Source organism: Brassica napus, chromosome C7 (assembly GCF_020379485.1).
Source record: "Brassica napus cultivar Da-Ae chromosome C7, Da-Ae, whole genome shotgun sequence".
NCBI classification, from domain to species: Eukaryota; Viridiplantae; Streptophyta; class Magnoliopsida; order Brassicales; family Brassicaceae; genus Brassica; species Brassica napus.
The window spans coordinates 14,980,148-14,992,181 of NC_063450.1; the positions used below are offsets into that span (position 1 = coordinate 14,980,148).

The window sequence follows — 12,034 nt, forward strand, 5'->3', positions numbered from 1 at the left end:
TGAATTCGATTTTTTTTTTCTTCTTCTTTTTTCAAAAAAAAAAGTATATTTTTTCTAAAGTTTATTTTAAAGTCAAAAAGGAAATTTGAAACTATTTTAATTTTTTTTGTATCATATTGGCTCATCATGTTACGTGCATGTTAACTAGATTGGCACATCTCACAACAGGCTCGTTCCTGTTTCCATTGGCTCCGGCCTTGTTCTGATCTGACATTCGGCGACAAGATTACACTAAATGGCAAAGTTTATCCACACAGATCAATATAAGGAAGTGATGCAACTCTCTATAGCTCAAGTTTCTGAATGCAAGCTAATTTCTCAGTACCACTAATCTGGAGGTAGAAGATATGCAGTCACGTGGTAAAAGCTGTTTCCAAAAAGAGAAGTCTAACGACAAAACATAAGAGAAGTCTCAAGACAAAACATAAGAGAAGTCTCAGGACAAAACATAACAAGTTCAACGACATGAAGCTTCATTTAATCTTCTAGTGTCTTTCTGAATTATCATCTCCCAAGAACTCATCAAACATCTCGTGTTCAAGTAGGGAGTCCACGTATCATCATCAGCTGCTTCTTCCAAGTTCACCCTCATGAGCATGTACCTGCAACCCCCCCTGCTGCTCCACCTCATTCACATGTGTCTGCTCTTCCTCATCATCATCAGCAGCAGCAGCTTCTTCTTCCAAGTTCAGCACCTGAACCTGCAGACTCTGCTGCTCGTTCACATGTTCTAGCGTCTTTTCTGAATCACCATCTTCGAACAAGTCATCAATCGCCAGACCATCATCGTCAGTGTTCAAGAAGCGAGCCCATTCCTCGTCATCGTCCAGAAAATGCCCCTGCTGCCCATTCACAAATGTCAGCGCTTCCTCATGAGCAAAGTTGACCACCTGCTCCTGCAGACCCTGATGCTCATTCCCAAGTTCAACCTCATGAGCCTGTACCTGCTGCAACCTCTGCTCCTCATTCACAAGTGTCTGCTCTACCTCATCAGAAGCAGCAGCTTCTTCTTCTTCCAAGTTCAACACCTGCTCATGCAGACTCTGCTGCTCATTCACAAGTTCAAGCTCATGAGCCTGTACCTGCAAACCCTGCTCTTCCTCATCAGCAGATTCTTCTTCTTCTTCTTCTTCACTGATATCAGAAGGATAATCCACTTCAGGCTTCTTGGCAAAGATGAGATGGGCTACACAGATTTTCTCGAACTTGTTGGAAAACCTTGTGTACTCGAATTGGAACCATCCAGTTTTAACTTTGCCTTTCATTAGTTCATACTTCTGTTTGATGCCTACCAGCTGCGCACCAATGTAGATGTTAGTACTCCTGCCCCTTGCCTTCCATGTCCCCAAGTCTCCAAGCCTTCTATCAACATTCTTCTTATCCTTAGAAGCTTGTTTCCTATGCAGAAAAAACCAGTATTCATCTTCTTCAAAATAAGGATACGCTGCTGCAGTCCAGGCGTTAGTGGATACTGTGACTTGGAGATCTGAATCGGCAAGAACCTTTACAGCACAATGAGGCATCTCCTCCTTCCGTATGAAACGCTTGAGCAAAAGGATCACTTCAGGACTCTTGGGAGAAAATCGTACATAATCAGGGAGATCTGAAAATAAAAATATCAAGGCAATATCAAGACCAGAACGATCACTGACACAAACAATAAATGCAAATATCATATCAGCTTCTTCTGTAATCAATTCCTAAATAAATGCAGCTTTCCGTTTCTGTTTCATAATCGGCTTCTTCTTCTTCTTCAAAAAAAATTTCACAGATCAACTTTCCGTAAATATCGTCACCTAGATGAAATTTTAAAATCAGCTTCATTTCAAAATCAAATACGCCAAAGCAGTAAAATCCGTATCTGTTCCATAATCGGCTTCTTCTAAAAATCAATTTCTAAATAAATGCGCAGATCAACTTTCCGTAAATATAAAATCAGCTTTCCGTTTATGTTCCATAATAATCAGTTAAGTTTCCGTAATCAACCATACCTAGTGGAGGATTCGGTGCCGCCGCCATATTTGCTGGATTTGGTGCCGCCATATTTGCTCTTGCTCTCCTCTCTCAACAAAACCCTAGAAAAATTTGACGAGGGAAGAATGAGACTCACTCAGGTTATAGACTGAGGGGAAATATCAGAAAAGGTTTTAACCTCCAATACTTTCAACCAACATGTAATCATTACAGCTTCCAATATTATCTTTTCTAGGCTCCTGTATAGCAGGAGACAAGAACAATTCATATAGAAACCATCAGTGATCTCCAGAAGAATCTTTCTGTCATTATTCAAAATAGGGCATTTTCAAAGAGCATTTGGATATAGAATATACCTGTTGCCTTTGCGTTGCAGGGAATACATCCTCAAGCCTTTAGCAGCTTTATCAGCAACAGGAGGATGAGATGCCGAGAAATTTTGGTGCTACCCCGGTGGGAGCGTAACCATTTTCTTACTCGTAAAGGCAAAGAAAAAAGGGATACTCAAGCTGAAACAACAACCATAAGCGGGTAATATTAGCAGCATCTTACCGCCGGGACAATCGCAAAACTGGAGCTAGTTTTTCTTTTACATTCTCTTCAAGTGCCTTAATGAAGAAAAAGATTTGAGAATTTTGTATCAGAAATAGAAGATAAACAACACCAAGATACTCAAAATTTCTAGATGAGACAAATCTTTGTGCTCCGACAAGCTAAGATATCTGGTGTCAAGCCCAAGCCTCGGACACTATGCTGTGCCGGTTTTAGTTTTCTGAAAGAAAACAACAAAGCAAAATGAGGTTTAAGTAGACACTAGATTTTGGGTTTGTGTTTGTTTTAAAAAATTATTTTCTGGTTGTTAATAATTTAAGAATATATAAAGTTTAAGAAGAATTGTGTTCGATGATTATCTTCTTTCTTCTTTTTTTTTTTTTTTTTAACACATATTATGTAATAATTTATAATATAAAAATGATTTTTGACATAAGCACAAGAGGCGAACCTTAATGAAGAGTCAGTCATTCAAGGGCTTGAGATCTCTGATGTCCTCTGTCTCAAGAATGCCAACGATGTCATCTTCCTTGAGAATATCGTTGAACTCAACCTCGGTTCCTGAGTATTTGGCGTAAATGATTTGTGCTCCAGTCTGCACCAGGAAGATAGAACAAAAACGGCCTTTCAGATAAAATTTATTAGCATAAAACAAAGCAAATAAAGAAAGAGACAGTGATATCGATTGTGTTCGTTCCAATAGTTCTTTGTGCTCCGACAAGCTAAGATATCTGGTGTCAAGCCCAAACCTCAGGACACTATGCTGTGCCGGCTTTAGTTTTTGAAAGAAAACAACAAATCAAAATGAGGTTTAATAGAATCAAATGGTGTCAACATCATGGCTGCTTCATTTCGGGAAAACGAAAGTAATATAATTGACATGTTCACCAACAACATTAAGCACAGGCACGAGGCTGACGTGGACCAGACAGAAATTCCCTGGTCCTGAACTCATTATCACATACACCCTCTACAATTGAAACAAAAGAGTTGTGTGTGTCAGCAGTTCGAACTATATTGATTCAATCAATTGGCTCTATAAGCATATAGCAAGATGGATCTAAGACCCCTAATTTATTCAAATTCACAATCGTCAAGAATAATAATAACCTAGAAAGGCGAGGACTTTCCAAACGGGTTTTCAATATAATTCCAGAGAAGAAGAAATTGAGCAAAGGGTATTTCAATCATCGAAAAAAAGAAATATATCAAACCTTCGAACTCAGCGTCGTCACCCCAAAAAAGGCTATCGATTCCAGATCCAAAGGAAGAAAGAGTTGCCCGAAACCAAAAACAAAAACAAAAAACTTCAAATATTCATCCACCAGATTACAATCCTTTGGCATCATACCGTAAGAAGCCGCAGAGCCACTGAGATCGAACGAAGAAGATTTATGATACAAAGACAAAGTCAAATCAACTAATATCTTTCTCGCGAGTTCTCGTTTTCACGACCAGTAAGGTCGCCCCACGTGTCCTTCGTTAGATTGTGTTTACTTTGTTAGATTGTGTCTTGCCTTCCTCGGTAAAAAAGCTATACATGCTTCAACTTTTACTAATTACTAGATCATATAGTATACATGATATGAGCCTGTTTTAATTTAATAAAAACTATAAAATAATAAATTGTTTTATTATGGTTTTATGATTATTTTTTGCATATGTTTTTTGAAATTTATTTCATAATTAAAATTCATTTTCACACATAAATTCAAATTAATATTTATATGTTATAATCATGGTGCATAGATGAATTGTTATAAAATTTGTACTTAGGATTAGAAAAAATTCTATACCTAAACGTTTAACCTGAACACAACCAGAAATAAATAAAAATTGAATGAAAAAAAAATGAAAGTCAAATACACCAATCGAGTCACTGACAACATTATACATGTTCTTATGTACTAATTTAATCTTTTATTAAATAAGTCTTTAAAATTTTATTTTGCTAGTATTTTTTAAAAAAAGAAAACATTCTATTTTACAAAGACAAAGTCAAATCGACTAATATCTTTCTCGTGAGTTCTCGTTTTCACGACCAGTAATGTCGCCCCACGTGTCCTTCGTTAGATTGTGTTTACTTCGTTAGATTCTCTCTTGCCTCCTCAGTAAAAAAAAAAAAGCTATATATGCTTCAACTTTTACTAATTACTAGGATTGGACATTTTATCCGTTAAATTTGATTCGATTCGTTATTCGTTTCGATTCGATCCAAAAATTCTGGATATCCGTAAACTTTTGAAACAAATATTAAAAATCAATATCCGTTAAAATTGAAACAAATCACAAATATTAAATTTTTGAAAAGCGGATATCCGATCCGGTAATATATAATACATGTATATATTGATTATATTTAAAGTTTTTAATGTATAAATTATATAATATTTATTCTAACATATGATTTGATAAATTATATTCACATGATTACTTATATAAAAGTATTACATAAAAAGAAGAGAACACATTTATGACAATTATAATTTTTTTCTTAAATTTTGTGTTATTATAATTGTTAACTAAGTTAAAAAAATTTACAAAATATGTAAATTCACTACTTCTTTTAATTTTTATCATATATATCATGCAAAAAAATATTTACAAAACAAATTTGTATCAAAATTTTAAGATTATTTGTATTAATCAAAACATTTGAGATTCCGTAAGTATTCATAAATATCCGCAAATATCTATTTATTTTCCGGATGTCCGTTTTTCCGAATATCCGTATTTTCCCGAAGCAAGGCAAATCAAAAATTAGATATCCGTGACATACGAATCAAATCATAAATACCTCCAAAAACCTGGATATCCGATCTGTGCTCAGGCCTACTAATTACTACATCATACAGTATACAAGATATGAGCCTTTTTGTTTAATGTTTTAATTCAATAAAAACCATAAAATAATAAATCATTTTATCATAGTTTTATGATTATTTTTTGCATATCTTGTTTGAGAATTGTTTTATAATTAAAATCTGTTTTCACACATAAGTTCAAGTTAATATTTATATTTTATAATCATGTTGCATAGATGAATTGTTATAAAATTTACTTAGGATTAGAGAAAATACTATACCTAAACGTTTAAACTGAACACGACCCAAAATAAATAAAAATCGAATAAAAAAAATGAAAGTCAAATACACCAATCGAGTCAGTGACAACATTATACATGTTCTTATGTATTAATTTAATGTTTTATTAAGTAAGTCGTTAAAATTTTATTTTGCTAGTTTTTTTTAAAAAAAAGGAAAACATTATATTTTATAAGTCTCCTATTTATTCAAAATTAAAAAAATTAAAAATAATATTAAATACTCTTTTACAATTTTGTTTAAGATTTTAGAAAAAGGAAAAATATTGTCATATAACCTATTACAATTATCTTCTCTTTAGAATTTCAGAAAAAATAAATTGCTATCAAATAATTATTTTAGTTATTAATAAATAATTTTAAATTAATATTTTTACAATTTGTATCATACTAATTTTAAACTTCTTTTGTTAAGTAAATAATATTTAGTATCATGTTCATCACCAAATACTCTCTTAAAAATATGATACAAATTTCTTTTGTTTAGGATTTTTTTTATAAAAAAGGAAAAAAATATTCTTTTACAGTTTTTAGGATTTTAGAAAAGGAAATTAAAATTACATAATCTTTTATAATTATATTTTGTCTAGGATTTTGAAATATAAAATTTCTATCAAATAATTATTTCCAGTTAATATTAACTATTTTTAAAAGTTGCCATTTTCAAAATTCGCTTTTTTAATATCAATAATATTTTTTACATTTTTTCTTTACAACTAAATGATTGTTACTATCATGTTTATCATTAATTTTTAAGTAATAATTACTATTAAATAAAAATTTTACAGTTTTCTCTGATCAGGATTTACAGAAAAAAGAAGATAAAAATCTTAATTGGTTTTATAAAGTTTTTAAGAAAACATAAAAATATCTTAAAGTTGAACAATTTTACTTGATTTTTTTTTCAAAAATTTGATTTTTAGTATAAAAAAATGTTTGAATATATTTTAGTTTTAGACAGATTTATAGTCAAGTCAATTTTTTTTCCGTTTTTGACTAATAAATCTTTTTGTTTTTGACAACAATAACTATAACTAGATAACTAAACCACCCGATTCAAAGAGCCAAATCGGGGGGTAGAATCGACATAAAGCATAGCTGAAGGAGAACTCCTCGCACCGCGTGCAAGCTTGTCCGCCAAGGTATTTTGTGCTCTTGGTATATGTCTAATCCGAAATTCGGGGAAGAAAATCTTACTACGGTTGAATTCTTCCAAGTGTGTAAAGAAAGCTGGCTATTCTTCAGGTGTCTACACTATCTTCACCAATTGAGAACAATCTGTCGCAAACACTACATCAGGACATTGAAGGGTCTTCACGCATTCCATTACCCATATTAATGCTTCACACTCAGGATGCAGGGGTGAGAGGCTTCTACGAAGATTCATCGCCCCCATCATAACCTCTGTTGAGCCATTATGCCGGCAGAACCAGCCATGTCCCGTGAAAACATCCTCTTCTTTCCAAGCTCCATCGATGTAACAAATTCTGAGGTTCTCCATAGAAAGATGGACAGTCTCATCTTGTACTCGCCCATTGACTTGATTTCCATTAACCCCTTGCACCAATTGGGCCTCCTTCCATACCGTACTTTTCACTTCGGCTAAGCGGAGTATCTCCTGCGGGTTACCATTCTTATTTGAATATATTTTATCATTTCTTGCCTTCCAAATATACCATAAGATCCATGGAAAGTATTCAAATTCATCATCTTTGGATAGTCTCCAAAATAAATAATCCATATTGGTGAAAACTGAGGGAGATGGAAAACAGGCTGGAGATGAAGGTATCCTGGATAGTGCCCATGCTTCTAGTGCTGGTGGACACTCAAACAATACATGATTAGTAGACTCCTCGTCTGCCCCACACATACTACATCGTAGATCACAGTCAATCCCCCGAGTTTTTACGTTCTTCAAAACTGGTAGTGTACCAGATAAAATTTGCCACACAAAATGTTGCAGTTTCGGAGGACACTTCAGTTTCCAAGAAAAAGCCATAAGTGGTTTAATCGTTGGTCTGTATATGGTCATCTTTTGACCCCTATCTGGAAATAAAGATTCAACCTTAAAGCCTGATTTTACCGTGTATTTACTTGTCTCCGTAAAACTCCACCCAACCGTGTCTGCCATACGACTTTGGCTGACTGCCAAACCACTGATAATCTTCACATCATCAGGGTGAATATAAGTGTTGAGCAATTCCATATTCCATGAACAATCAACCGGATTAATGAGATGCTCCACCCTTAAATTAGGATCTAAGAATTGAACATTATTTTTTGGTAGTGCTGACCTCGGGCGAGGAGCGGGGATCCACGGATCTGTCCAAACAGAGATAGACTGACCGGTTCCCACTCTTTTGATTAGCCCTTTTTTAACCAGAGATCTAGCTGAACAGATGCTTCTCCATCCATAGGAAGATGAGTAAGATCTGTGATTTTCCAGAGGGTCTGTATTCCGAAAATATCTTCCTTTAAACACTTTTGAGAACAAACACTCTGGTTTATCTAACAATCGCCAAAAATGTTTAGCCAATAAGGCGGTATTGAAATATTGGAGGTCTCTAAAACGCAAGCCCCCATCCTCCTTGGAAATGCATACTTTGTCCCATGAGAACCAATGAATTTCTTTTTTTGTTCCCGCCTCCACCCCACCAGAAGTGAGATATAGTACTTGTTATTTTCTTCGTTACCCCTTTGGGAAGTCTAAAACATGACATTACATGCGTTGCCATCGGGGAGGCCACTGACTTAATCAACACTTCCTTTCCTCCTCTCGTAAGAAACCGAATCGTCCAGCCATTGACTTTGTTATTTACTCTATCGTTGAGGTAGCCAAAAATCTGTATTTTTGACCCTCCTAAACTTTCCGGAATGACCAGATAGTTACTCATCCCTCCCAAATTACTAATACCCAGAATAGTATGAATCGTCGTTCGCATATCCTCCAGAACTTTATGGCCGAATTGCACAGATGATTTTTCTAAGTTAATTTGTTGTCCGGACGCCGCTTCATAATCCTTAAGAATTTTTAGAATAACCCCACACTCTTCTGGAGTAGCCTTACAAAAGAATAAACTATCATCCGTAAATAAAAGGTGGGAAATGGCTGGACTCCCTCGCGCAATTTTTAATCATGTTAGCCTTTTTCCCCTTTCCTCTTTCCTAATATTAGCAATGAGAGCTTCGGTACAAAGAATAAATAGATATGGGGACAAGGGATCTCCTTGCCGTAATCCTCTTTCCGGGATAATGTGCCCTTTTGGTTGCCCATTTAATAGAACCTTGTACTGAACCGAAGAAATACATTGCATTATCAATGTCACCCAGTCAATAGAAAACCCCATATTCAAAAGTATCCGCTGGACAAAAGTTCATTCTACCCGGCCATATGCCTTGCTCATGTCCGTCTTTATTGCTAGAAATTTTTCCTTACAAGAATTATTAGTATGCAGTCCATGAAACATCTCTTGAGCAATGAGAATATTATCTGATATTAATCTTCTTGACACAAACGTAGACTGGGTTTCCAATATTAAATTTGGTAGTAACCCTTTTAGCCTCTGACATAGTACTTTTGAAATAATCTTATAACCGACATTACATAAGCTGATAGGTCTCAGCTCAGTCATTTTATTTGGTCTAGCCGTTTTGGGAATAAGACAGATATTTGTCATATTAAGTCGATCATCAAAAACTCTTGTCGTAAGAAAATTGTTAACCATATCCACCACATCTTTTTTAATGATTGACAAAATAGCGCAGTCATTCTATCAGGACCAGGAGTTTTCTCTGGATGCATCATAAAAAGTGTTGTTTTCACCTCCGCTTCCGTTGCCTTAGCCATTAGCTGAATATTTTGAATCTCCGTTATCGAGGAAGGAACTTCCTCCAGAAAACTATCAAACTCATCTGGAGATAAAGTATGGAACAAATCAGTAAAATACTTGACTGCTACTTCCTCTACCTTCGACTCCGCATTAACCCAGTTCCCATCCTCGTTATAAAGACCAATAATCCTATTTTGAATCCTTCTTTGTTTCGTTAGAGCATGATAAAATTTTGCATTCCGATCACCACAAGTATGCCATGTCGTCCTACTTTTATGTTCCCAATATATATTGCTCCTCATCACGATATGCTTCTTGTAATTTCCTAGAAACCTCCAGAACTTCATCATTTGTCTTTGTAAAATCATTCTGAATCTCCACAAGAGCCCTTTGTAAGGTATTTATTTTTTCATTCGCGTATGGTGGGTGAGCCTTTCTCCAATCCGAGATCTCATGCCTACAATGGTGAATCTTATCAACAATACCTACTCCTCCCCGGCCCCGTTTCGAGTTCCAACCCCTCGAGATGGATTCCATAAGTCCTTCTTGACCTACCCATCTTTTATCAAACCGAAACTGCCGACGAAATTTAATTATCTTATCCTCAATAGATGCCACAATGGGTCTGTGATCTGAACCAATCATCCCCAGATATTCAACATGGGAATAAGGAAACATGTTATGCCACTCAGTATTTCCTAATGCCCGATCTAATCGACATTTAACCACTTGTTTGTGTCTTCTGCCACTCCATGACAAAGTATTGCCTAAACTTAGGAATTCCAATAAGCCACAGTTCTCTATCATATTATTAAAAGACAAAAAGTATCTGCGTGCCGTACCGCCCCTCCTTCTTTCTCATGATTCCCCGTAATCTCATTTAGATCACCAATAATAAACCATGGTTCATCGTGGACAATACCAATTCGTGTTACTCTTTCCCAAACATGATTCCTCAAACTTTGATTGGGCTCCCCATAGATAAAAGATATAAATATCCGCTTTCCTTCATATTCTATCTCTGTGTCTATAATTCGATTGTTGGAAGAAATAATGTTAACCTTATAAGATGAGTCATAGAACAGAGCTAAACCACCACTTCTACCTATAGGATCTACCGTGTGTAGATGGCTATATCCAAAATGAAACTGAACTGATTGTACAAAATCAAACTTTTGCTTTGTCTCTGAGAGAAAAATAAATGCATGTTTATATTTTGACCAAGTGTCTCTTAGATAGCTAAAAGTCCAATGGCTACCTAATCCTCGACAATTCCAACTTAATATTTTCATAAACCACAATAAAAACTAACACAATGGAGACGCTCGTCTTGCAAGAGATGCAAAAATTGGATCCTTACAAATATGGTAACCAACGAAAACCTTATGGGAGCTTAGAGGCCGACAAGCAACGTCCGTATGAGTGCTTTTGAACAAACCATGTAAATCCCAGAACCATATAGTCCCGTCAAAACAATCCGATAGCAATAAGTCTTGTATCCATAATAAAACCAATCTGTTAAGCCAAAACCAAGCTCCAAAATAGATCTCCAAAATGATATTTCGACACAAGTCAAACCATTTAATATTACGTACGTACTCATACCATATTGTATAAACTCCCCCGTATTCTAAACCACATAACAACCTGACCTTATTTAAGAACATTTGTACATATATATGTTCTCCACCCAACCAACATAAACAAATATCACTTAGGAATAAATAAACTAAAATATAATAGAATTTCCAAATTATTTGAAACCAGAAAAACTGAAGAAACCCAAATCCCGTATAAGGCACCATATAGTAATAATTCAAAATGAATATCTCCTGCATCAAACCAGTAAACCACATAGCCTCGACGACACCCCAATCTTGTGGTAAACCTTGAGCTAGGATACTGCTAGAACACAAACCAGACATGCCATAATACAATGGAAAGCCACACTCCAACTCCATTAACAAAACCTTTGTGAATCCAACTCCAACACCCGAATCGATATAATAAAAAAGACAATGACATTTATTAAAACCATCTGGCCACTTACAAACTATCAAGAGATCACCATATCTCTGATTCAACCAAGCAATACCATAGACACAGATAGACATATAATTAAAACCGCTAGGACCTGACTCGATTCTAAGGGATTTCATAGACGAATCCAACATTATTCAAAGACTCAAAAAAAATAGCTTATTCAACCCCTTACACTGCTGAATTCTTTGCCTTTGGAGGGGCCTTCTTGATACCTTTGTCGCCTTGCTTCGCTGCTACCTTTGCAGAAGCTTCTTACGTGGTGAAACAAAAGACTGGCCTCCACGTTTCTTGGATCCCCCCGTCGCAGCAGGCTCAAGCATTGGTCCCTTCTTCCTGATACCTTTCTCTTCGTCACCCTCCCCCGCAATCTGCTTATCTGTCTCAACCTGATCAGTCTCTTGCGCCGTTTGATCACCAACCCTTTGATCCTCAGCAGCCAGTTCCTCCTCCATGAAATCCATGATCTCACCTTGCTCCCAATCATCTTGATCATCTCCTTCCTCCAACAGAAGCTCCGAGTCAGAGAGGAGTA

General features: G+C 35.6%; 1 protein-coding gene across 7 annotated transcripts; it reads right to left on the bottom strand.

The window, feature by feature from the left end:
• Positions 1 to 348: 348 nt before the first annotated feature.
• Positions 349 to 3,951, bottom strand: LOC106375700 (involucrin). Of its 7 annotated transcripts, none has more exons than XM_022705576.2 (8): positions 3,741 to 3,951; positions 3,419 to 3,496; positions 3,201 to 3,298; positions 2,978 to 3,121; positions 2,331 to 2,746; positions 2,153 to 2,213; positions 1,992 to 2,075; positions 349 to 1,603 (listed from the first exon to the last, which is right to left on the bottom strand). In XM_022705576.2, exons 7-8 carry the CDS (start codon positions 2,041 to 2,043, stop codon positions 564 to 566), a joined length of 1,092 nt encoding a protein of 363 aa, XP_022561297.1. In that variant the 5' UTR covers positions 2,044 to 2,075; positions 2,153 to 2,213; positions 2,331 to 2,746; positions 2,978 to 3,121; positions 3,201 to 3,298; positions 3,419 to 3,496; positions 3,741 to 3,951; the 3' UTR covers positions 349 to 563. The 7 variants fall into 7 exon arrangements, with proteins under 7 accessions (XP_022561297.1, XP_022561295.1, XP_048617813.1 ...); XM_022705574.2 differs by having other exon boundaries at positions 3,415 to 3,496; XM_048761856.1 differs by having other exon boundaries at positions 2,978 to 3,298.
• Positions 3,952 to 12,034: the final 8,083 nt, after the last annotated feature.

Bases quoted from the DNA above. Each gene is read 5' to 3' on its own strand.
- LOC106375700 (XM_022705576.2), bottom strand. From the start codon at position 2,043: ATGGCGGCACCAAATCCAGCAAATATGGCGGCGGCACCGAATCCTCCA. The intron at 1,604-1,991 runs GTATGGTTGATT...TTTTATTTTCAG, and splicing joins GGCACCGAATCCTCCACTAG to ATCTCCCTGATTATGTACGA.